Genomic DNA, 27,266 nt, shown 5'->3' with positions numbered 1-27,266 from the left:
TGAAGAGATCCAAGGAAATGTAGAGAGATTTGCAGGCAATGCTCCATGGGAAAATAGTATGCAAATTAAGTCTCCTCCACAAGGAAGAAAACTCTATCAGTCAAACAAGAGACTAGTCCAAAAGGAAGAGAAACCCATCAGTAGACAGCTGTTTCGGGGGTTCCTGACCCTCATCAGTACAGGGCAGGGTACTGGTTCACCCAGTGAGATGCCTTTGACTCTTTTCAGAGATGCGGGTGATGAATGGAGGCTTGCTTACAGGGTGTGGTAGCATAGTTGCCAACAGCACCCGGTAGAGCCAATCACAAAGGGGATGGAGCTTGTGCAAATTGACCCCAAAGTGGGTGCGTTATGGTGCTTTATCGTCCTACTTTCTGTCTGTACCATGGGGGGATTCCCTGTGCTGTACAAAAAAAACTACTTGTGACCACAAACATTAGTCAGTGTACTGACGGACACTACAAATATATCCATTCACACCATGTAGCATATTTATCAGGCATTTCTCAAAAAAAATTAAAAAAAATTGTGCAAAACAGACCTAACGTTGTTTTAAAAGGAGCTTGTCACCTGGTTTGGGGCCACTAAGCCACTAGCGTGCCGTTATGCAGTAGGGTTTAGGGTCCCAACTCTGTATCTATAAAACCCAACCATCCCTGCGAAGTATAGTAAATGAAGAAAACCTTTTGTAAATATGATAAAAAGATTTCTTATATATTTTTAATTCTTTTTTTTTTACTTTTCCTAGCAAAATTGAGATTTGCAATCCATATACCGCATTTTTCACCCTATAAGACACACTTTTTTTTTACCCCCATTAGGGAAGCGCTCATTAGGACCGGGAAGCTGTGAATGCAGCACTCCCCGAGCTCTGTACTCACCACTTCCCGGTCTTCCTCGGACATTCGCTTTGCTGCGACTGCGCACAGCGTGAGGACGTCGGCGTGCTGTGACGTCACATTGTGTGCGTTGGGTCACAGCACAGCAGGAAGAAGAAGGATGTGAGGAGTTGCGGAGGCATCTGGAGCAGGAGAGGTAAGTTGATTTTTTGATGATCTGAGCATGGAGGTCATTCACTTGGTGGTCTGATTGGGGGACTTATGGAGGTCTGATTGGGGGTCTCTCACATGCTAGTCTGATCTGAGGTCTGACTGGGGGACTTATTGAGGTCTGAATAGGAGTCATTCTCATGGAGGTCTTAAAGGGGGACCTATTAACATTGGGGGTCTGTTCTGAAGTCTGATTAACATTGGGGGTCTGATGAAAAAAAATTTTTTTCTTATTTTCCTCCTCTAAAACCTAGGTAAGTCATATGGGCAGGTGCATCTTATAGGGCGAAATATCCGGTATACAGATACCCATGGGTCTGCACTATACAGGCCGGTGCAGGCTGATCCTGCCTGTACCAGCTCTGCTCTGTTAAAGCCTGTCACAGGTGGGCTATGCCAGGCTTTAGCAGAGCGGGCACAGGCAGATTAAGCGACGTGCAATGTGAGCCCCTGCCTTGCGCTCGCTCTGCTAATAGCCTGCGTACCACATTGATACAGACTTTTAGCACAGGGCAGCAGCGCACATAGCATATAGCTCCTCCTGCCTGTGCATGCTCTGCTAAAGCCTGACACAGCCGTCATGTATACCAGCCTTTAGCAGAGCAGCGCTGTTCGAGGCAGGAGCAGCGATGCACCAGCCTGTACAGATCTTAGAGCAGCCCCAGGGGAATCCGTACAACAGCGGTGTACAAGCGTACTGAACTTCAGGTGCCTATTTCGCTAGGAAAAGTTAAAATAAACTGAAGTATATTAGAAATATTCTTTTTTTATCACATTTAGGCCCCTTTCACGCGGGCGAGTATTCCGCGCGGATGCGATGCGTCAGTTGAACGCATTGCACCCGCACTGAATACCGACCCATTCATTTCTATGGGGCTGTTCACATGAGCGGTGATTTTCACGCATCACTTGTGCGTTACGTGAAAATCGCAGCATGCTCTATATTCTGCGTTTTTCACGCAACGCAGGCCCCATAGAAGTGAATGGGGTTGCGTGAAAATCGCAAGCATCCGCAAGCAAGTGCGGATGCGGTGCGATTTTCACGCATGGTTGCTAGGTGACAGTCTATTCACTGTATTATTTTCCCTTATAACATGGTTATAAGGGAAAATAATAGCATTCTGAATACAGAATGCTTAGTAGGTGATCAATTGAGGGTTAAAAAAAAAAAAAATAATTAACTCACCTTCTCCTCTTGTTCGCGTAGGTCCCGGTCTCTTCTTTACTTCTCAAAAGATGAACTATCGGATAGGACCTGTGGTGACGTCAGATCACATGCTCCAATCACATGGTCCATCACCACGGTGATGTACCATGTGATTGGAGCATGTGATCTGACGTCACCAAAGGTCCTTTAGCCCACAGCTCATCATTAAAGAAGTAAAGAAGAGACCGGGAACTACGCGAACAAGAGGAGAAGGTGAGTTATTTTTTTTTGTTTTTTTTTAACCCTCAATTGATCACCTACTAAGCATTCTGTATTCAGAATGCTATTATTTTCCCTTATAACCATGTTATAAGGGAAAATAATAACATCTACACAACACCTAACCCAAGCCCGAACTTCTGTGAAGAAGTTCAGGTTTGGGTACCAAACATGCGTGATTTTTCTCACGCGAGTGCAAAACGCATTACAATGTTTTGCACTCGCGTGGAAAAATCGCGGATGTTCCCGCAACGCACCCGCACATTTTCCCGCCCGTGTGAAAGAGGCCTAACAATAAGTTTTAATAAAGTGTATGTGAAGGTTTAGGTACACTTTAAATCTTAATTTACTACACATTGCAGGAAAGGATGGGTTTGATATGGGCAGGTTTGCCACCAGCTGCATAACGGCAGGATGGTGGTTTAGTAGCTTCAAACCAGGTTCCCATTTCTCAACAAATGTGCCCGGCATGTTTGCTGTGTTGCCGTCTGAACTCCGGCCCACGCGTATCGCGAGATTACGGCAATCTAACTGTGAGCAAGGAGGAGATTCGGAGGATGCAGGCGGTGCTGGGCTCCTTCACAGGGGCGCCTGGCTGGGCACCAAGAAGGTTCGTACAGCCCCTTGGGCTCCTTACCAGGCTCATTTACATATCTATAAAATCATTTTTGAAACACAATAAAAGGACACAGCGCTATGGGACAGATATATTGCGGACACGCTAGTGGCGATCTAGTGTCCGCAGCTCTATAAGCTAAAACGAGGTGACAGATTCCCTTTAAATCTTCATTTTCTCTTATCTTGGATGACATTTTGGGGCTTAGGAACCGATTACTCAACTTACAATGGTTTCAACATACACTGGTCATCCTGGAAGCAATTAATATTGTAACTTGGGGGACCCCTGTATCTTTGGTACAGTGCTGTACAGAAGTAACAAAACAAAATCTAAGAAAATTCTGGAACAAACAGATTATCCTTTCATAAGAAAAGTCAGAAATGCCTATTGTAGTAATCCTCTGTGACCACTCGCAGAGCACCTGGAATGAAATACCAGTACGAAATGTGAAGAGACCATTATTGCTAATGCGTTCCAGAAATATCTTTATTGCAAGTAGTTTCTGCCAGTTAATTTTCCTATCAAGTATCTCGGCCTCCTGGGGACGGGGAAAGTTATCCCTGCAATGATATTTAACAGGTATCAGGTTAGATCAGTGGTTACTGTTGCCTCGCTCTACAAGGGTTGAGGCTCAAAGTCATAATTATAAGTCCATATAGGTCAGGGGTGGGGAACCTCTGGCCAACGGGCCACATACGGCCCACGGGATCATCTCATGTGGCCCCGGCCAGAACACAATGAAAATGCTAATGACCACTTCCATTATGGAAGCGGTCATCAGCATGCGGGAGGTACAGGAAGATGAGAACAGCACTGCACTGACTGTCCTCACCTTCCCTGGTCTTCTTCCGGCCCCATTCTGCGTGCTGACACCTACAGTGTCAGGATATAGTGCACATAGACGCGCACTACGACCTGACGCTGTGCGCTGTCAAGTCACAGTACAGCGCGGCGAGAGGAAAACCAGGGAGGGTAAGTGAATCTGCCGAGTGGCAGTGCCGTCCGGAGCTGGGGAGGTTTATATATTTTTTTTTTAAATGCCTGATCTAAGGTCTGATTAGATACTGGGGGTCTGATAGGGTCTGATCTGAGGCTAATGGAGGCTGGGGGGTCTGATCTGAGGCTGGGGGGGTCTGATCTGAGGCTGGCGGGACTGATCTGAGGCTGGGGGGTCTGATCTGAGGCTGGCGGGTTTGATCTGAGGCTGGGGGGTCTGATCCGAGGCTGGGGGGGTCTGATCCGAGGCTGGTGGGTCTGATCTGAGGCTGGGGGGTCTGATCCGAGGCTGGGGGGTCTGATCTGAGGCTGGGGGGTCTGATCTGAGGCTGGGGGGTCTGATCTGAGGCTGGGGGGGTCTGATCTGAGGCTGGGGGGGTCTGATCTGAGGCTGGGGGGGTCTGATCTGACTCTGGGGGTCTGATCTGAGGCTGGGGGGTCTGATCTGAGGCTGGGGGGTCTGATCTAAGGCTGGGGGGTCTGATCTGAGGCTGGGGGGGTCTGATCTGAGGCTGGGGGGTCTGATCTGAGGCTGGGGGGTCTGATCTGAGGCTGGGGGGTCTGATCTGAGGCTGGGGGGTCTGATTTGAGGCTGGGGGGTCTAATGGGAGTCTGATCTAAGGCTGGGGGGTCTCATCTGAGGCTGGGGGGTCTAATGGGAGTCTGATCTGAGGCTGGGGGGGTCTAATAGGAGTCTGATCTGAGGCTGGGGGGTGTGATGGGCGTCTGATCTGAGTCTGGGAGGTCTGATAGGGGTCTGATCTGAGGCTGTGAGGTCTGATGGGGGTCTGATCTGAGGCTGGGAAGTCTGATGGGGGTCTGATCTGAGGCTGGGAGGTCTGATGGGAGTCTGATCTGAGGCTGATGTAAGCTGGGAGGTCTGATAGGAGGCTGATAGAGGTGGGGGTGCAGATCTGAGGCTGAGAAAGGGACAAAGGCAGGGACAGTTGCGAAGGAAGAGGCAGGCACAGTGGCAGAGAGAGCGAAAGCTGTGTGAACCCCTCTCTGGACCGCCCTTTGTTTAGCTTGGCTGCCATTAATGCCATAAAAAGAACTAAATACATAACATTCTGAACGTAAAAATTAGACTGCTATGTGTGATTAAAATGGCGCCTGTACTATATGTAACATATAGCGCAGGCACCATTTTGTGCTGCAAAAATACAGCACTCTAGATTTTTTTAAATTGAACCGCAATTTATGTAACTTACTAAGGCTACTCTCACACTAGCGTTTTGGCTTTTCGTTCGTGAGATCAGTCATGGGCTCTCACAAGCGGTCCAAAACGGATCAGTTTTGCCCTAATGCATTCTGAATGGAAAAGGATCCGCTCAGAAGGCATCAGTTTGCCTCCGTTCCGTCTCCATTCCGCTTTGGAGGCGGACAACAAAACGCTGCTTGCAGTGTTTTGGTGTCCGTCTGATGAAACTGAGCCAAACGGATCCGTTCTGACACACAATGTAAGTCAATGGGGACGGATCCGTTTTCTTTGACACAATAGAAAAAGGATCCGTCCTCCATTGACTTTCAATGGTGTTCAAGACGGATCCGTTTTGGTTATGTTACAGATAATACAAACGGATCCGTTCTGAACGGATGCAGACGGTTGTATTTTCTGAACGGATCCGTCTGTGCAGATCCATGACGGATCCGCACCAAACGCGAGTGTGAAAGTAGCCTAAGTCAATTATATGTTAGACCAAATATAGCAGTCAAAGTTGAGAATTTAGTATGGCCCGCGAACGATGTTACAAATATCCAAATGGCTCTTGGCAGCAAAAAGGTTCCCTACCCCTGTTATAGGTGGTCAACATACAAGGGTGAGGCCCCCAACTTCCCTAATGCCTTGGGCTCTGACATCAGAATTGGGGGGCTAAGTTATAATAGACAAAATATAGTGAATGGGTCTGAATGAAGTAAATGGGTCCGAGTGCGATACTAAGCACAGCCGCTATACAATGGGCGGCGCTGTGTGAGCGGAGAGGAGGCTGTAGCGCTACGGCGAGCGCCGATGCCTTCTCACAGCTGATTGTCGGCACAGGCCACTCTGTGCAGAGCATTGCACCATAACTTACACCAGCTTCTGACGTAAATTATGGTAAATCTGTTAAGCCGTAGAAGGCCATAGTTTTCCAGCTAAGCCCTTCACAATTTATAGAAAATGGGAGAGAGCCACAGAAAAATGGGCAAAAGTTGCAACATTTTTCAAAAATGAGGCTTGCAGCAAAATTTGTACAGTTTTCTGGCATAAATCCATTGATAAATTCCCCCCAAATGCACTGAATTGACTTGAAAAAGACGCAGCGGGGCAGGTTGAACCCTATTAATGGCGTTTTCCGGGAGTACAATATTGATGACCTTATCCTCAGGATAGGTCATCGATATCTGGATGGCGGGGGCGCCACCAGTCAGCTATTTGAAGAGGCTGTGGTGCTCCGTCGAGTGCTGCAACCTTTTCACAGCATAGCGCCGTCCATTGTATAGTGGCTGTTCTTGGTACTGCAGCCCAAGTTCACTCACTTGAATAGGACTGAGCTTCACATAGACCCTGGGATTGTTGAACGTGACGTCACTGGCCTAGGAATCGGCCACCGCACTCGCCAACCTCTTCAAACAGTTGATCGCTGGGGTGCCAGGTGTCGGACCCCCACTGATCTGCTACTGATGACCTATCCTGAGGATAGGGCATCAATATCGTACTTAATGTCCATGGCTAAAATTAGCGAAAGTTTAATCTCCTCTTGGTCTTTACTATCCCTATAAATATATATTTCGGTGCTGGACGTTCGTTACTTGCACAGATTTATCTCTGAACAATGTCTGGCATGTTATGACGCTCTGAATATTATATTATACAGTCCGGCTACATCTCTGCCTCCCATCATTCATGCTCATATGAAGTTAATTCTTCTTTTAATATGATGCCAGCTGATGAAATGCACGGTCTGGTTACTGTATCGTGCCCATTAAACCCGTCTAGTTGACGCTCATGTACAGGGACCTGCTTGATATGGCTGTGAACCTATAATTGGAAGCACAGATGGATGCTGCTGTTCTGAGATGTCTCAATGTACAGGGCACGGCGACCACAAGAGAAGACAAAATGGAATGAGTCATCCCCCCCCCCCCTGGATGGTTGGGTGATGTCATAGGCTGAAGTGCCAGTCCTAGCTATCTGGCACCAGCGTGGCAACTTCATAGAGAATTACCGGTATGGCTTCCCTTTAAAGGATCTCTCAACATTCTGCCGGTTTTATTTCTACTTTGAATTATATTTTTTTTTAAAGGCACAATAAATATGCATCAACAGCTTTAACTTTTATGAGCTTTTATGACAATGGCCTCTGATTACAGTAATTTTTGGACTATAAGAAACATTCCCAGAAATCCGGGACCTGCGGAGATCGCTGTGGAAGGAAGGAGCTGGAACCCGGTAATTATGAACCCTACTCTGAAAGGGTTTCAACTCCGATAACTCCTTTAAACACTCGGAAAACCCTCTTAAAATGGAGCTCTGAGCTCCATAAAGATATAGAACAAAGGCGTTTTTTGACATTTAGAAAAATAAACCTACAGGAGACTATAAACGATACTGTAATAGGTTATGGACTGTGTCTGCTTTTGCTTTTAGACTACAATATCCACTGGAGTGCATCAGGAAAAGCAAAATATATATATACAGTATATTACTAGCTGGTGTTGTCATACACTCGAGTAAGCGATAACAAAGTAGACAGTCTGCATTGAAAGCATCTATCATGCCTTCCTGGAGGATGCCCCCTTGGCACACATGACTGGTGACAGGGCAGGGATGATGAACAGCCCGCCTGATGCAGAATGAAGCCTATTACTGGATTCTAATTTAATGCTTTTGCATCTGAATCTTTTATCAACGACCCTTGTCACCGCTGAAGTTTTTAAAGGGACTCAACATGTTCTGAAGTACATCAATCCTTGAAGCGCTCTGACAGTAGTGCCATTTACAGAAGTATACTTGCACATATGGGCACCTTTTAAAGGGGCTGCCCAGGTAGGAGATGAGGGTTTCCCATTCTGGACCTTCATAGAGCAGACAACGACTCTTGATCCGAAGAACCCATTACGTCTATGCGCCACGGTTGGGTTCCCTCAAGGATTATAGCTAAACACTAAAGGTGGGACACCCTACCTGATCATCAGAGGACCCTTCAAAATTGAATTGTCCAAGGTGGCCAGAGAGGGGAGGTTCACTATTTTAGCCAGAAAGGAGCGCCTCTACACGACTAACTGTTGGGGGACTAGGCTGCAGACTCCCCTGTTTTTATTGCATCATTGGGGGGGGGGGGGGGGGGGGGGGGGGGGTAGGGGGCCATCATATGGAAAATGGTTACATAGATTATATCTATTTGTGAACTCAGAACAGAACACAGGCTGCATTCTGCTTATGGTACCTATAAAGTAGCATCTGGAGATTTCACATTTTGCATTGCTCTGTGATATCACTTTAGGATATTGCAATTTACACTTTCTTAAAAGGGGTTGTTGTCCCATGAATAAAGCTCCGCCGTCTTCAAACCAGCCCCTGGATCTGAATATTTTTCTAATTGCATGTAATGAAAAATGTAGCATAGCCAATGAGTTATTTAATAAAATGTATCTGTATAGCGCCACCTGCTGCTTGTTCTTTTTCTTATTTCTCGGTCCACCTTGCTGAGGTGGATGCACACGCTCAGTACCATCCTTCAACTGCCTGAGCTGAGATAGGGAGAGAGAGAGGCAGAAGGAAAGAGATGTCCCCTTGAGGTGTGATAGCGAGAAAGCTGTAGCAGAAAGGACACGGGCCATGAGCTGTGATAGGAAGAGAACAGCAGCAGAAAGGAGAGCCAGCTTGATATAAATCCAGCAGAGCAATGAATGGGGAGATCTCTGGATCCATGTGAGGTACAGGGCTGGTTCTAGCTTTGTTAGAAAGAGGTTGTCATGTACTATATGATGTCCGATTTTCATTTTTTACATTAATCATGGGATAACCCCTTTAAATACAAGAATTAACTGTAACATTAGATGCATATACAGTATAGGAATAGTCTTTTGGAAAATACCCCAGGCTATGTACACGTCCACCACTAGGAGATGGGGTGTGATGATCTCCTAGACATACATGTTTGTGCTGCTCGGAATCCAGACAATGTCGATCAGTTGTTGCATCCTCCTCATACTTTACAATGTCTAGGACAACTTTTCTGCCAAGGGTACGGTCATGTCTTTTCAGTGGTCTAAACATCAGTTCACCGTCTCCAAATGTTTTCCCCAGTGCGACGCGCAGCTGTGCCGTGCAATGCACTCCTGCCTGAAAGGCGAACGCCTAACTTTTACAATAGCAGCCCCTCTAATCTGTTAGGACAAAGGACGAGACTACTATTTATTAATTGGCTTCAAGAATACCATAAGACAAAAGCATTGGACAATTGGAGAGTGCCACACGGGCACGGGTTTTAAAACAGAAATAAAATTGAGCGGAATTCTGTACGTTTCCGCACCACAAACTGCATGTGTTATTTGAGGTTTTTTGTGCGGATTTCTGCAGATCTCAGCCCTTGCATTGAAAAGGGTGAAATCTGCAAAAAAATCAATAAATAAAAATCGCACACTGACATGCTGCAGATTTCAAAATGCACACAGCAGGTCAATATCCGCACAGAAAAAATGTACGCCACTTAATGGGGTCGTAATGGGGTTAAATCAAGAAGACCAGAGATTGGTAAGTGCAGGAAACACCGCCGATCTGCAGAATGGTGGAGGAGAAGGAGAGGTGAGTTTATTTATTTATTTATTTATTTTTATCTCTGATCAGGTCTTATCGGAGATCTGATATGGGGGTCTGATATAATACATGAGTCTGATCTGAGGTCAAACATGGGGTCTGATATGGTGGTTTGATGAAGATCAGGGGTCTAATTTGAGGGTCTGATGACATTTTTTTTTTTATTTCCCTCCACTAAAACCTGCGTCTTATAGGGTAAAAAATACAGTTTATAATGTTTTTTTTTACTTTCTTCAGCAACTGGCTTCTATTTTGAGCCATGGGAAAATACTCTCTCGGCATCTGAGGTCCCTAGGGTAGGCTTATATATCTATGAGCCAGAGCGGCAAGCTGCTAAGTAAGTGACACCCGCTCTGGAGTAAACAGGCCCATCCATTTATTAAATGCTGCCATATTCATCTGAATTATGGAAAATACATACATGGGAACTGTATGGCCGGTCACAACTTTCCACAATGGTAACAGCTGAAGCCCAACTTACGAACCTATGAAGCCTTATCATCGCCATCCTAACAAAAACTATTTTTTGCCGTTGCTGCAGGTTTCCAGAATCTTACGACCCTGACATAAAGACGTGTATTTTGTGGTCTTGACAGATGGGTATGAGGAGTGCGGTTTACAATCATTTCGGTTTTACCGCTGAACTAAAACAGTTTAGAGACGATGAATCACTGAAAATAGGCAACATGCTGGACTGCATCTGGGACGCTTACCACAATGAAAAATGTCAATCAAATCCACGTCCCCAGTGCTGGTAAATCTATTGCTTTGTGATAAACAACCCAATTCAGTTCCAGACGGGAAGCATTTAGGCCAGAGAGACGTGAGGCTTCACACAAGCTAACAAACACAGAAAGGTTGCCTTTATGACCCAGACAGCGGGCAGATCTGTAGGTGATGGATGGAAAGTGATGGATTTATTTAATCCTGACAATTCATCGAATTGTAAAGCCAAAAGAAAACATGAAATGTTAGCAATATACACATTAAGGGTCCATTCACACGTCTGTAAAATGGGTCCGCATCCGGTCCGCAATTCTGCAGAACGGGTGCGGACCCATTCACTCTCAATGGGGATGGAAAGGATGCGGACAGCACACATTGTGCTGTCCGCATCCGCATTTCCGGTCCGCGGCTCCCGAAAAAAATAGAACATGTCTTATTCTTGTCCAATAGGCATTTCTATAGGGGTGCTGACCCGGTGTATTGCGGATCCGCAATACACTATGGACGTGTGAATGGACCCTAGAAAAAAAAAAAAGAAAAAGAATGTATACAGATAGAAACGTCAGATTGCTGAAAATCTTGGTATGCAGTTTTATCTCAGGCAGATATGTAGATGATAACAGGTGTGGTCTGATTAGACACTGGGTCTTGCCACAAGGGGGCGTAAAAGTGCTTCCTCTATTGCCCTATAAAAAGGCTCTCAGAGGCTACTTTAGGGTAGTGTACCCCTTGATGAGAGATGGTTGACTGCTAGACATGCTTCTGCGAAGCACTAAAAGATATTTTGCCAAGTTGACAGACTTTGAGAGTTGGTGCATCATTAGCCTTGCAAGAGGCAGGATGGTCGTTTGGACAAACTGCCCACCATCTATGCTGTAATGACCTAGCCGTTAGCAGGTGTTGGGAGCAATTAGGGTACGTATACATGGCGAACAGCCCATGGAGAACACCAGTAGTGAGGATTGCTTGATCCACCGACAAGCATGAGCCGCTCCTAGTTTTGTTGTCCACCATCCAGACACAAGTGGCACCTTCTATACACACCCCTGTGTCTGGCCAGACCATTTTCAGGTGCTTAGAAGAAGGAAATTTGGTGTCATGGTGCCCATTACTTGTCCTGCCATTGACAGCCAGCCTCCATCACCTTTGTCTGCAGTGGTGTCTTACAGTAAATGAGAAATCTGGATTGCTACGGACTGAAACCCTATTGTCTTGAGTGACCAATCCAGACTCTGTTTGGGATCCCATGATGGTCAGGTTCGTGTATGGAGACCTCATGAGGAGAGCTTCAATCCTGCCTTTGCATTTCTGTTTGATGGATCCCTAAAAAAGATGATTACAGGTAGCTGCTGCCGAGAGAGCCAGAGATCAGTAGTAATCTGTGGAGAAACCTGGCAGCAAATGTTGTATTTCCCTGCAGCGCCCCCACAGGGGAAACAAAGTATTGCACAGTTCCAGACATGCTAGGTCCTCCCGAGGAAGAGATGCTCATTGTAGCCACTTTTCTGGATGACGGTCCTGAATGGGGGACACCCCTCTATTATCTCAGTATTCCCCCCATTCAGCAGATTTGTTTTTAACCATAAGTAGTGATGACTGTATAAGCCCACGCAATGAGCAGTGCTAGGATAGCCCATGGCCACACTCCCATATTCATGGCTGGGATTGCAGAAAACTTAACTTTTAGCACAGCAATCAGTGAAGGGAAGGGGCTCCCTTTTTCGTCTCTGCCATCCTCACATCATGACCACTGGAGCTGACAGTTTTATGCTGACATCCGAGGGTCTAAAAAAAAAAGGCCCCTGGGGCTGCCCTATAATAATGCCTGTTAATTCTTGATGAAAAAACAAAAGTATTTTAACAGCTCTTGTACTTTCGATATAGTGCTCCTCTCATCATTTGTACCATCCTGGGTAGGTGAGAAAGACCACCGGCACTGGGATCTGAAGGGTAACCTCAAATAGTACTTTATTGTATTCCGAAGACGTTCCTGAGAAATTTGGGAATATCGCTACAAGATGGACAACCTCCCTTCCATAAATTCTCTGTAAAGTTCCTCGCAGGGAACCTTCAGGACGCCTATCAGCATAGCGGTACTTACGTTTTGAGTCATCTAAATTTCAGATCAAAGAACAAATTTATTCATGACTTTTATCAGCCACACAGAAATGAACGGGGAACGTCTTGACGACTGACTCAGAGCTGTCTTATTTTCATCCTCTCCTAGCATTTAGCCACTCGGCCTCGTTCAGCTTGTCTCCGCATATAATTTTCCACTTGACTTCACTTATTCTTCCCTCCCCCTACAATCAAATCAGTTATTATTTTTTCACGTTGTGCAGTAATGCTGTAATTTTAGGGACTCTTAAAAAGACGTCCCTGTCGCTGATCTCAGGACTGAGGCGTACGAGGAACAAAGGGTGACAACAAAGTGATTACGGCAAGGACAGAAATATCAATACTGATTTTAATGTGACACTAAAATCACCATTGTGTTCTTACTTCAATCTGTTCTGTTCTATATTACAACCCAAGGTTTAAAGATAGTTTCCAAGGAAGTTTATTGCCTCCTCACCTCATTCTCCCCTTATACTCCTAGTTGTGAGGTATCTTGCTTCAGCAGAAACCCCCCCCCCCCCCCTAACAATGGAGACCCAGCCAGCTAAAATATGTCTTCCCATCTTAATGAGGTTATCCCATAAAAATTATTTATCATTAATCCACAGGCCAGATGATAAATATGGGATCCCAGCGGTCAGACCCCTTGCAATCTCAAGAACAAGGGGCCCCTGAATCCCCTCTTTGAACCACAGCTCCACTTCCATCAGTCCCACAGAAGTACACGGAGCAGTAGACCGACATGAGTACTACTGCATCATTTAGAGAGAGGAGTCTGCTTGTTCTCGGGATTGTGGTGGTGAGGATCTTGGGATCGTTTGCCAATTCATGGCCACTCCGGTCTTCACAGAATTCAATGGAGAGGTGACTATGCTTGTGCTTGCCCTTGTGGACAGGGCCTTACATTCTTAAAGGGGTTTTTCGGGTGTTTAATACTGATGACCTATCCTTAGGAGAGGTCATCAATATCATACGAGCCAGGGTCTGACAGCCAGGGCCTTCACCGATCAGCTGTTTATCAAGCACAGCGCCGTCCATTGGATGGAGGCTGTGCTAGGAAACAATAACAAACGCGTTTCGAACAGAAGATATGTCTAGTCTTTTATCATAGCATCTTTTATTGAAGGGCTGGAGAAATTCATATTTTTTTCTACATGTTCACTTGAAGCCTGCATCTGATCCAGGTTTTCGTCCAAGCACTCAAGCTTCAGGTAGAAGAGACTTTACATGTCCTTGGTATCATAGCTTGGCCCCATTCACTTGAATGGGACTGAGGTGTGCCTGGGCCGTGTGACTGATTAATGTGATGTCACTGGTGCTTTAAGATAAGAATACTCCTTTAAAGGGGTTTGGGCTTTAAAGTAAGAGATTCTATGGTGGATATGTGATGATAGGTAATCCTTTGCTTCTCCAGCTTCACCAGTACACGATCTGTTGACAATCTGTGCTGGCATTGGCTAAAGTTCTGAGAAGCGCATCTGCACATGACCAGTTCAGCCAATCAATAGACTTAGACAGTCACATGTCGCACTTGTTGAGTGATTTAAAGACCAAAAATACGAGGACGGGCAAAAGAAGTTCAACAGATAGAAAGAGCATTTCCTGAGACACTATCACATTGTCCCACCCCCGAGGAGACATTTTCTTATAGAAACATTGTCAGTGAAGGTTCTTATTCATCCAGGTCATGGTATATCAGTAGAAATAAGTCATAGCAACTGGACTTATTGTATTTCCTCTTGAAGATGGTTCGCCAGTCATTTGATTGGCTTTCGCAATTAGAATGGCTTTCTCAATTAAAATTCTAATTGAGAAAGCCAGCCGGATGATTAGCTTAACGTCTTCAAGAGAAAATAAAACAAAACAAGTCCAGTTGCTCTGACATTACTATTGTTACAATAACTTTATAGACGGAAACTGATATTTAAAAGGACTACCAAGTAGGGTTGGATGGGTTTCAGGATAAGTCTACTATACAAACGAACATAAAATAATGTTATATCATAAATAAGCTGTGTTTCTATGGAAGAAAGCTCCATCTGTTAACTACAGAGTATTAAAGATTTCCAAAAAGCAGAATGAACGCCCACTGAACTATGCTGGTTACATAACAATAACAAGTGGATGGCAGGAACACTGGCCTAATTCTTGCCGGTGACTTGTGAACTCCTCGTTTCTGCGTCTCCGTTTACAGCCTTTCCTTTGTGACTTGAAAGCTCGTGTTCAACTTTAGAACAACATGTCACTGTGTAACAAGACAATGTCCCACTTGCAATTGTCCCTCATGTGGAAGACAAGAAGATAAATTATATTTTGTATCTAAACATAATGACCTTTTGGAAAGACGAGGAGAGTTTGCATTTGGGTGTACAAAGAATATACCTCTGTAATGGATGCTTTGGATTTCTACAAAGAACGATATTATGGATGGTAAATGTCCATAAAGTATATCACCTATATCGGCTAGGAAAGAGGCTGACCCCTGCTCTATTAGGGCCCATGAATGTCAAGGAAGGAAGGACGGTGCTTTAACAGGTTCTCACTACTAAGCAGCAAATGAGATGACACCAACCAACTGCCCCATGGTACATACGCCCTTGAAGACAAAGGATTATGAGACATTTATGTAGATGCTCACTTTAAGAAACATACCTTGATCAGCTTTGTCTCACATTTCTGGAAATACGCTGAATGAATGACATCACTGATCCAGGTCTAGTCACTGGTGGCCCAGGATGGTCTCTGCCTGTCACCTCAGACTCAATCAGAATCTATATTAATTCCATTTGTGTATAAAGAAGAGTTAACCCCCACCCATAGTTTGTTTTCATCGTGGCATCCAGCCTAGTGAAGGTGAGATAGAGATCATTTGCATGTTCCTCTGACAGGATAATTGGGCCCCTCCACAGCTCTACATCTATTCTGAGCAAAATGGAATTTTAAAATGTTTTCCAGCAACGTGTTCGTCGAGCGCCAGCTCAGCGGATTTCTTTATTTTTCTCTTTTTTAACCTTCAGCTGGTAATAGAATAAAAGCGCGGGCTTGACTGATTTTATATGTCAAGGTGAACAGTTCTAGGAATGAAAGGCTCCTCAAGCTGTGACCGCAGATTATGTTGTCATATTAATATTATTACACCGCTATCCTCTCTCTCTCGGGTGTATTTTTAGATGACCTTCTGCCATGCTTACGGTGATTCTTACATTTTTAAAACATTGTAAACAATATTTGATTCATATGATAAACTAAAAAATTCAAAAACAATAAAAAAGTGACTAAATGACTAATACAATATTTTAGTAACAAAAGAAACTCTCAGTTTTTAAAAAAAATCTTGCAGCAATGACCTCGGTTGTGCCCGAGTCTGTCCCTTCTAATATTTCCAGCCATATAAAGGGTCTTTAACCGCCTTAGCGAAACTTTAGGCTGCCCATCATGCCCTAGTGTGATTGCTTTTCTAGGTTGAGAACACAAGTATACGCCTTTTCTCTTCCACATGGGTGCAAAAGAGAAGAACATTGCTGCAACAACAAATACGACAGTTTAGCAAACGGCGAATTCCTTGAATGGCGAATATTCATAAATGGGGAATATTCAGGTCTATTTTTAGCAGCAAGACGCCTATTTGAGGTTATCTGGTTGAGAAAGCCAATTTTCAAATACCCCATGAGGGTACGTGCACACGCCAACATGGTTTATGCAGATTCTCCAAGCGGATTTCCACTTTGTTTCCGCACAAAATCCACATTTGTTACTTGCAGATTTAACCAATATCTCACCCTTTGTATTGTAAATTAGAGCTGCGCAGTCGGGAAGCCAAATTTTCTGACTCCAACTGCTGCATTTTATCCGACACTCCGACTCCAGCGCTGACTTCGACTCCTTGATAAATGGGCAATAATTTAATAATAACAGATTTACTGTAGTAAAATGGTGACATCTGGCTTTTTCTTACTATCATCTAAGTAATCAGGTGACATAGCTAAAACATAAACCATATTTATTGGAATAAAATTTCTGAAATTCCTGACATTTTCTAAATTTCTGTAGGTAAATATGCAATGTACTATGCATTTAATAACTGGAAAACACTGTTAATAATTGGAAGAGATCTATGCATTTATCCTCAGAAAAAGTTAGAAAAGTTCTATATATATGTATGTATGTCCTGGAAATTACAGAATGGATTTCACATAATAGTCAAAATGTGAATAAAAGAAATATGTAAAGAGTGAAGATTTATTCAGTGCTGCTATGAAAGGGTTGTCTGGGAGTAAGTCACTTTTCACAGGATCCCGCAGACTCCACTATGGAAAAAATTCATACTTGCCGGCTGTCCGCAGCACTGGCCCTGTGCACTAGTTCCCGTATATCTATCTTCTGATCCACAGCTTGTTCCTCTCCGGCATGGACATGATCATCTGCTCCGCTGCAGCCAATGACTGGTTCAGCGGTGACGTATCTACGAGAAACACATCACCATAAAAGCCAGTTATCAGCTGCTGCAGAGCAGATGATCATGCTCGTGAGGGGGATGACGCCAAAAAGCCGCGGACCAGAAGATGGACACATGGGTGCTGTCACGTAGGACCAGAGCGGCAGGATGTAGGCAAGTATAATTCCTTCCATAGCAGATGCATGCTGCTCCTGTGAAAAGTTACTTATTCACGGACAATCCCTTTAATGCCATCTTTCTGTTCTGTCTAGCAATCTTGAGATGACTGCAGGCGTGCCCAGGAGTGAACTTCTTCCTCTGGTCTTCACTGCTGAGTATGTGCAGAACAGTGTCAGGCATTATAACTAAGGGCCTTGGAACAGCATGAAGATACCTAGTATAAGGAACAGGGGAGAACATAGGAAAGGTGAGAACTGATTATCTATCAATACTAGAACACCCTGCTTATAACTGTTTATAGTATAAGGACATGGGAGTACAGAGAAGAGGTGAGAACTGATTATCTATCATCACTAGAACATCCTGCTTATCACTTTTTATAGTATAAGGACAGGAGAGAGCACAGGAGGGGTGAGAACGAATTGTCTATCACCATTAGAACACCCTGCGTATCACTGTTTATAGTATAAGGACAGGAGAGAACATAGGAGGGGCGAGAACTGATTATCACCACTAGAACACCCTGCTCATCAGTGTTTATATTATGAGTACAGGGGAAAATACAGGAGAGGTGAGAACTGATTATCTATCACCACTAGAACACACTGCTTATCACTGTTTATGGTATAAGGAAAGGGAGAGAACAAATAAGAGGTGAGAACCGGTTATCTATCACTTCTAGAACACCCTGTTTATTACTGTGTGTATAGTATAAAGGACAGGAGAGAACACAGGAGAGGTGAGAACTGGTTATCTATCACTTCTAGAACACCCTGCTTATCACTGTTCATAGTATAATGAACAGGGGAGAACACAGGAGAGGTGAGAACTGATTATCACCACCAGAACACCCTGCTCATCACTGTTTACAGTATAAGGACGGGAAAGAACAAAGAAGAGGTGAGAAATGGTTATTACCTATAGTGTGCAAGCATAGCCACCGCTGATGGATTGCAGGGTCGTCTAATTTTATAGTCAAAAACAGGTGAGCTTGATAAATGTGCCCCATTATTTCTTGTATAACAAAGTTATACAATTTTCCATAGTACTTTCTGCATTCGTTCCTGCCAGGTTTCAAGATCTCTGCTTGCTGTTGCTCAATATAAACTTTCACAGGTTTAATGTTCTGGCCAGATAGACATGAAGGTGCACAGCTCGATACTAGAGCTGAGCGAACCTTCCTTTTGGGTTCGAGGCTTAAGTGAATTACGTAATGGATTCTGTTCTCACGGAATCCATCACATAATTCCATGCCGGCATGCCGCATAATACAAGTGTATGGCCAGCCCTGAGGGTTCCGTTCTGCTGGCCATACACTTGTATTATGTGAAATCCATTACGTAATTCACTTAAACCCCGAACCCGAACCTGCCAAAAGGCAGGTTCGCTCAACTCTACTCGTTACCCAACACAGCTCTAAATCACTGTAAACGGACCATGCAGCTACATGTCCATCACATGACCAGGGATGATTTTTAGCCACTGGAAGTAAACAAAGGAAGTTCCTATTGGATGACAGCAAGCAGAGATCTTGAAAACAATGAAGAATTGATAAAGAAAGTATATTGGAAAATGGTATCTAATCATACAAATAAAATTTGTGTGCTGAAGCCAGGACCATCTCATCCCTACTAAGAATGGGACGGCAGGGACCCTCCTGCCAGCCCTCCCTGCAGTACACGCGTTACATGCCAGGAGACAATTACAGCATTGTAACGGAAAGCTCTGCCATATCATCAATGGCGCTGGTTCATGCATAAATAATTATTACAACTTATTTCATTCTCTCCCCTCTGCTGGTTTGGAAATTGTGCGTCAAAACATAAAAGGGGGATAGTTATGCTGAAGAAGGGCATTCAAAATAAATATATGAATAAATGATTAAACCTGGTAAAATCTGCCTGCTCAGGCCTTCCCTCTTACCAGCAGGCAGAAAAGAGCACGAAGTATGAATAATGTATGCAGAGGGCAGGGTCTGCGACTGCACACAGTGCTGGGAGTCTACATGCCGCTACCACCCCCTGCCCTGTATACACAGTACTAGTGCCGGGGCTCTTCCCACAGGAATATGGCACATGTCTTATATTTAACCATCGGGGCTGATTGAGACGAGGGTTGTAAAACTTGTTCATGTTCCGTCGGCTAAAACAGACAATTTTCCATCCATGTGGATAAAGTACTGTCTCCGACAGTGCTCCGTTTGTCCGTTCTCTCTGTCCATATGGCGCCAGTATTTTATCAGTTTTTCACGCCCATCAAGAATAGGAAGAATGCCCAGTTTGGTCACAAATTGCCCCAACCAGGGTTATAGGCTTTTCGGTGTTGGGTACCGTGGAGCATGGCTGGGCGGCGTAGTAGAGTGCATTCTTGGAAGTTCCATAGAAATTAATGGAAAAGGCACGGTGCAAGTGCGACCACTGCGCCAATCACTTCTATGGGGCTCTGCTATTTTCAGCAGTCCCACACAAATGAATGGAGGGGGCGGCCGCGTATGCCACCAGTGATATGTCACCAATGTATGAGATGGGCCAACCCCTTAAACACAACTACTACTGAACGCGATGGAAGCTGTACAAATTTGTATACAATCAGCTCTCTCTAGTGGTGGCTGGAGGTAAGCAATTTTATCTAAATGGAAGCAGTTCGGTGACAGGAACCCTACTACTATTGAGCCCTGACGTTATGGTAGGCATGACAGTGGGTTCTTCTTAAATTTTTAAAATGGTGCAACATCTCAGGGTGTTTTGCATTTTTGGAAGTCCCATAGAAATTAATACGAAGGGCACTGTGCAAGTGTGGCCATTGCGCCATTCACTTTTATGGGGGTGAGGAAAATAGCCGAGCCAGCGATCGGCTATTTTCAGCAGTCCCACAGAAATGAATGTAGGGTGGCCGCGTATGCCACCAATGTATGAGATGGGCCACAATCAGCTCCCTCTAGTGGTGGCTGGAGGTAAGCAATTTTATCTAAAGGGAAGCAGATCGGTGATAGGACCCCTACAAACATTGTGCCATGAAGTTATGGCAGGCATGCCAGTGTGTTCTTCAATTTTGAAAGTGGTGCACCATTTCACAGGGCAGTTTTGCACTTGTGTCAGCACCTAACTTATAATTGGATGTTCACCATTTTGCATATAATTTTGCAGCTGCATGAGGTACATAGGCAATGCAGGTATCCAGCACCTCTACGCTATAATAATATGATCACATTCTGTGATTTCACAGACCAAAGTCTGACGCCGTCTTAGATAACCTTGTGGTTCAAATGATTAAACTTTAACCAGGAAGCTGCCCAAACTTAAAGGGAACCTGTCACCAGTTTTATGGTGTCCTAACTAAGGGCAACATAAATAAGTGATTGATTCTCTTAGCACAATGCTGGGTCACTTTCTTTAATTGACCCAGTCAATCTGCCAACATCTTGTATTGAAAAGCTCCAGCTGATAATGATGAGTCATGAATATTCATGAGCTCCTGACTCTCCCCGCCCACCTGCTGCTGAATGACAGTTTGTTTCCATATGAACCAGCAGCAGGTGGGCAGGGGAGTGGCTATAGCTCTGAATGAAAAAAACGCTGGACTCACTGACATCACGCTGGACTCAAATCAGCTCATAAGGCCTTGTTCACATCAGCGTTCAGCCTTTCCGTTCTCCTGCTCCGTTATATGAGCAGGAGAATGGAAAGGACGGATTCGGCTCATAACTGAGCCGAGCGGAGCCTACGGACCTCATAGGCCCCCATAGACTATAATGGGGTCCGTTAGGTTTCCGCTCAGAAGATGATTTTGGAGCGGAGACAAAAGTCCTGCCCAAACTTCTGTACAACCCAAACTTCTGTACAACGGGACCGCTATTTTCAAGAATATATGGGGAAAAGGCTGTTTGTCCAAGTAGCTAGTCTGTGAGTTTGAGACCAGATGGTTGTGATGGTACTGAGGGCTTATCTGTATTATGCCAAAATCTGTATCAGGGCCCTAACCTTCCATGTGGCATTTATAACGGAGTACCTTTAGATTCCTCATGTATAAGGCTACTTTCACACTAGCGTTTTTGCTGGATTACTGATAATACAACCATCTGCATCCGTTATGAACGTATCCGGTTGTATTATCTTTAACATGGCCTAGACGGATCCGTCATGAACTCTATTGAAAGTCAATGGGGGTTGGATCCGTTTTTTTATGTGTCAGATTGTGTCTGAGAAAACGTCTGAGGACGGAAATCCTCCGGTATGAGAACGGAACGGAATGCATTTTGGAGCATTCCCTTCTGTTCAGTTACGTTTTGTCCCCTTGACAATCAACGGGGACAAAACTGAAGCGTTTTTTTCTGGTGCTGAGACCCTATGACGGATCTCAATACCGGAAAACATTAACGCTAGTGTGAAAGTAGCCTAAGGGTCTGGTTGTGACTGCTACCTCTGCACTCCCTATATGCTACCGCTGAACATGTTTTACATTTGCGTCTATGTAATACCCCATTTCTCCTGTAGTGGCCGCTGCAGGGAAAATGCATGGCCAGTCACAATTTCACCCGCCAAGCATTTCAGGAGCAAGAGGAGAAAGCCGAAGCAAAGAGCATTACAGGCGTAAATGTCAGCGTATTCTAGTGGAAGGAACCCAAGTGATTAACTCAACAATATGGGGAGCTGGTGGAAAAAAAAGGGGGTGTCCCTTTAAGAGTCATATTCCTAAGCAAGAACAATAGAAGAACAGTTGAAGAAAACATCTCTCTGACTGGCATGGATTTCCCATGCCAACCAAAGGCATTAATAGCCTAAAAGTACACAGCAGAGTTGAAATTGTTGTAATATTTGTAAAGCGCTGTCTGATCCTGGAGGATTGCAGAGCGGCTGGTGTGATGTGCTGCCTTCTGGTTTATTTCACTCCAGGCGGCAAAAAGGATTAGGAGAAGCTCTACTAGGCTGAGCGTCCATACCTGCAGAATACGGCTCCTGCTTCTCAATGTAGATGAACTCTTTCCTCTCGTACTTGGCTCTGATCCACTGCTCGCGGAGCACTCTGCAAGCACAAAGGACACCGAATTCAGCGAGGACATTAGAGGCGCCGCCGGTGCCGCCTTATCTGCTCACACGTCTTACTGAAACAGCTAAGGATTGAAAATACAATAAAGTGGCAAAGAGGCCACTGTCCTGTCAGGATGGAGAGGCGTTCTAAGGACGAGCGAATGGATTCTGACCTAACATGATTTGTACCGAATTTCCCAAAAAGTTTGGATTCTAACGAACTCAAAATTTTTGTGATTTGCTTCAGACAAATTGGGGAGAAAAGGAGAGCGCAATTGGAGGAATTTTTGGTTCAGGTAGAATCAATTCGGGTCCAAACTGAACTTTTTGAAAAATTCTGCAAACCTAAATGAACCAAAAGGTTTGCCCATCTCTAATTCTGATACCTTAAAGGGGTTGTGTCACTTTAGTAAGTGGCATTTATTATGTAGAGAAAGTTAATACAGGGCACTTACTAATGTATTGTGATTGTCCATATTGCTTCCTTTGCTGGCTGGATTCATGGCTCGTTTCCATGGTTATGACCGCCCTGCAATCCATCAGCAGTGGTCGTGCTTGCATACTATAGGAAAAAGTGCCGGCCTCTCTGGTGGCGGGGACCGTGGGAGCTCACACAGACTGGTGCTTTTTTCTATCGACCACCGCTGATGGATTACAAGGAGGTCGTAGGTGTATAATGTGATGGAAAAATGTATCAAGCAATCAAAAGAGACAATATGGACAATCACAATACATTAGTAAGTGCCTTGTATTAACTTTGTCTACATGATAAATGCCATTTGCTGAAGTGAGACAACAACCCCTTTAAAAGGGAGATTTGCAAATATTTCAGGTGGTCTTTACAGCCCCCTGATCGCTGCCTACCCCTTTAAAGAGAAATACGTTATTCAACTTTTAAATGTCCCGCCGCTGCTGCAGCGCTGCTTTGGTCCCTGCTACTATGATCCCTGCTGGGCCTGCTATAACAACAGCTAATGGGCATGAAGGTCACAGTGCCATGCTCGCTGGAAAACCTCTTTAAAGCGACCCTCCGGTTCAAGAAAAAAAAAAATTACATTTACTTGGGAAGGAACAGAACACTTACATTTTCAGCTGCAGATCCGCCAATTCTCAGCTCTTCTTCTGTCATCCAATATGGCCGCACCGCTTCTCAGACTATTGCATTTGGTAGTCCAGGACACTTCCTGTTTGTCCAGCCCTGCTCCTGGATTGGCCAGCACTGCTCACATGAGCAATGCTGGCCAATCCAAGGGCAGGAGGAAGTGTCTTGGACTACCAAATCCACAGTGTGCACCAGATAGTCTGAGAAGCGGTGCGGCCATCTTGGAGGACAGAAGAGGAGCCAGGGAATTGGCAAATCTGCAGCTGAAAAGATGAAAAGGACGGCCAGGTGTGATGATGTTTACACTGCCTGGCCCTGTCAACCAAAGGAGAGAGGGCCCAGCAGGTGCAGAGAGAGCAGAGCCTCTAGGTGTAATGGTAACGCCCCCGTTGCTCCTAGAGGCTCATTTGCATATATTAAAACTTCATTTTTCTCAGCAATGCGGACACATATGAACATGGGACCAACAAGGATGCCTTCAGCTGCCAAGCGCACATGTAACAGGTCAGACAGTTTCATAGGTACAAAACTGCTGACAGATGCCCTTTACACGGGCTGTGGCAAGTACAAAATTCGACCCCCACTGATCCGGAGAACGGGGGCCCCATGAGTGTTGTGCTCGGCTATCTCCGGCAATCCAACAGAAAGTAAATGCAGCAGCAGAGGACATGCTTGGCCCGCTGCTCCATTAGGATGAGAACATGTGTCCCCCCTCTCGGGATCAGTGGGGGTCCAAGCAGGGGATAACTTCTTTCACACTTGGCACAAGCCCTTTAAAAACAAATAATAATCTGCAGGGAAAAAGCACAGATCTGATATTCCCCCAGAACTATACAGGTTATTATATACAGGCAAGTAAGCTATTCCGACAATATCAAAGCATTATATTGAGGACTGGCTTTTTAAATCAATACATGGCTGCTTTCTTTTAAAAACAGCGCCACAGCTGTCCACAGGTTGCATATGGTATTGCAGCTCAGCCGGGTTTACTTCAGTGGAGCTGGGCTGCAATACCAGACACAGCTAGGGATGAGCGAACCCGAACTTTACAGGTTCGGCGTTCAGGCTGTGAAGAAATTCCGTTATGGATTCCGTTATAACCGAATAGAACAGAATTCGTAGATGGAACGCAAAACGGAAGCCTTTAAGAGGCTTTCCATTTTGCATTCTGTCAAAATAGAAGTCTATGGCCAAGCATAACGGAACCGCCTGGTTTCCGTTAAGCAGGACTTTGTTTTCCATCCTGCATAACGGAAACCAGGAAGGATCAATTATGCTGCTCATAGACTTCTATTATGATGGAATACAAAATGGAATGCTTCTTAAAGGAGAACTGTCATATTTTCACCAAAAAATCTATTTTAGCATATGTTACTGCTGCAGCAGCATTATGCATAAAGCAATCTTTAGTTTCTTCACTTACAACAGTTTTCCTTGAGTTTTCCCCTTAGTTACGGCTGTTTTGAATCCTACAAGATGGCTCCTATGCCAGTTCTCTGAGGCCAAAACTGCTTTCCCTCACTTCACATACACACTTGCTGTAGCCAGCAGCTCCCTGCCAGCCAATCGGATTGGATTACTGAGAGACACGCCTCCTCACTCTGAAGCCTAATGCAGGCATGCAGTGTGAAGGACCGCCCCTCCGTCTTCCTAGCCGGAGACAGACAAGCCATAGCAACAGTCTTTTACGGGAGCAGTGGAAAGGGACAGAGGACATTAATGAAAGCTGTTATTATAAGGTCATTACAGATCTTTTGGCAATTATTGACAGACTAACTCAGGTATACATGCCTAGCTCTAATAAACTAGCAAATAAAAAATAAATATGACAGTTATCCTTTAAAGGCTTCCGTTTTTGCGTTCCATCTACGAATTCCGTTATATTGGAATCCATAACGGAATTTCTTTACAGCCCGAACGCCGAACCTGTAAAATTCAGGTTCTTTCATCTCTAGACACAACCCATGGACAGGTGTGGCGCTGTTTCTGCTCATCCTGTACAGCCCGTGATAGCAATTCCTCAATATATTCAGGGCCGTCTTTAACGGCAGCTGCCTCTTGAGCCCCGCTGGCCAGTGGCGGGCACAAAATTCCAGGGGGCACTAGCAGGGCCCTGGTGACAAGTGGGGGGCGGCGGCAGGGCACAGGGAGATGAGCGCTTCCATTGTGGAAGCGCTCATCTCCATAATTATCTGCATCGCCGTCCTCAGGACAGCGATACAGATAGATGTGCTACGTCGGGGCAGGGGAGGGAGAGGCGTCTCCCTTCCCCGTTCCTCCGATAGGCTGGCCGAACGAGGCCTGCATCGCATCGCTGCCAGCCTGATGGAGGTAAGTATAAGTGTTTATTTTTTTATATGGTACTACTTACTGGAACTGGATTGGGGGGCATCTATGGGGGCACTTGTTACTGGCACATGATTGGGGGCATCTATGGGGGCACTTGTTACTGGCACATGATTGGGGGGTATCTATGGGGCACCTGTTACTGGCACATGATTGGGGGGCATCTATGGGTGCACTTGTTACTGGCACATGATTTGGGGGCATCTATGTGGGAACTTGTTATTGGCACATGATTGGGGGGTATCTATGGGGATACTTGTTACTGGCAAATGATTAGGGAGCATCTATGGGGGTACTTGTTACTAACACATGATTGGGGGGCATCTATGGGGGCACTTGTTACTGGCACATGATTGGGGGCATCTATGGGGGCACTTGTTACTGGCACATGATTGGGGGGTATCTATGGGGCACCTGTTACTGGCACATGATTGGGGGGCATCTATGGGTGCACTTGTTACTGGCACATGATTTGGGGGCATCTATGTGGGAACTTGTTATTGGCACATGATTGGGGGGTATCTATGGGGATACTTGTTACTGGCAAATGATTAGGGAGCATCTATGGGGGTACTTGTTACTAACACATGATTGGGGGGCATCTATGGGGGCACTTGTTACTGGCACATGATTGGGGGGCATCTATGGGGGCACTTGTTACTGGCACATGATTGGAGGGCATCTATAGGGGTACTTGTTACTGGCACATGATTGGGGGTATCTATGGGGGTACTTGTTACTGGCACATAATTGGGGGGCATCTATGGGGGCACATCTTACTGGCACATTATTGGGGGGCACTGTGGGGGCATCTAAGGGGGCACTTTTTACTGGCACATTATTGGGGGCACTATGGGGGCTTTTATATAGGGGGCTCTGTATAGGGGCATTTTATACTGGGGCACATTATGGTGGGTACTATGGGGAAGGAGAGAGAGGAGTACTATGGGCTCATCTATGGGGGGCACTAAGAAGGGGTATTTTATACTTGCAAATTATGGGGGACACTGAGGGCATCTACTGGGGCACTAAATATGGGGAATTTATATTGGTACATTATGGGAGGCACTAGGAAGAAGGGGGGAGAGGAGTACTATGGGAGCATTTACTGGGGGCATTTTACACTGGCACATTATGGGGACATTAGCTCAACTGGGGGCATTAAAAGGGGGTATTTTTTGCACTGGCACATTATAAGGAGAATTATTACTACTGGGGGCATTATGATGGGCTTTATTACTACTGGGGGTCTATGGGGAACATGATTACTAGTATGGGCACTATGGGAGCATTATTACTTCTGGGGCACAGTGGGGACATATTGGGGGCACTGTAGGAGCACTATTACTACTATGTGTGCTCTAGCAGAGAATCATTCCTATTGGTGGGACTTTTGGGAGCACTATTACTGTGGGGGCACCTTGGCACAGTATATATCA

General features: G+C 45.1%; 1 protein-coding gene across 1 annotated transcript in view; it reads right to left on the bottom strand.

The window, feature by feature from the left end:
• Positions 1-27,266, bottom strand: part of ADAP1 (ArfGAP with dual PH domains 1) — a 125,840-nt gene that overhangs the window by 46,366 nt on the left and 52,208 nt on the right. Inside the window, 2 exon segments of the mRNA XM_040440686.1 lie at positions 21,780-21,789; positions 22,292-22,374. Coding sequence (XP_040296620.1) covers positions 21,780-21,789; positions 22,292-22,374 — 93 coding nt within the window.

The sequence above is a fragment of the Bufo bufo genome, chromosome 7 (genome assembly GCF_905171765.1).
Source record: "Bufo bufo chromosome 7, aBufBuf1.1, whole genome shotgun sequence".
In the NCBI taxonomy this organism is placed as follows: Eukaryota; Metazoa; Chordata; class Amphibia; order Anura; family Bufonidae; genus Bufo; species Bufo bufo.
This window is presented reverse-complemented; position numbering and strand designations above follow the sequence as displayed.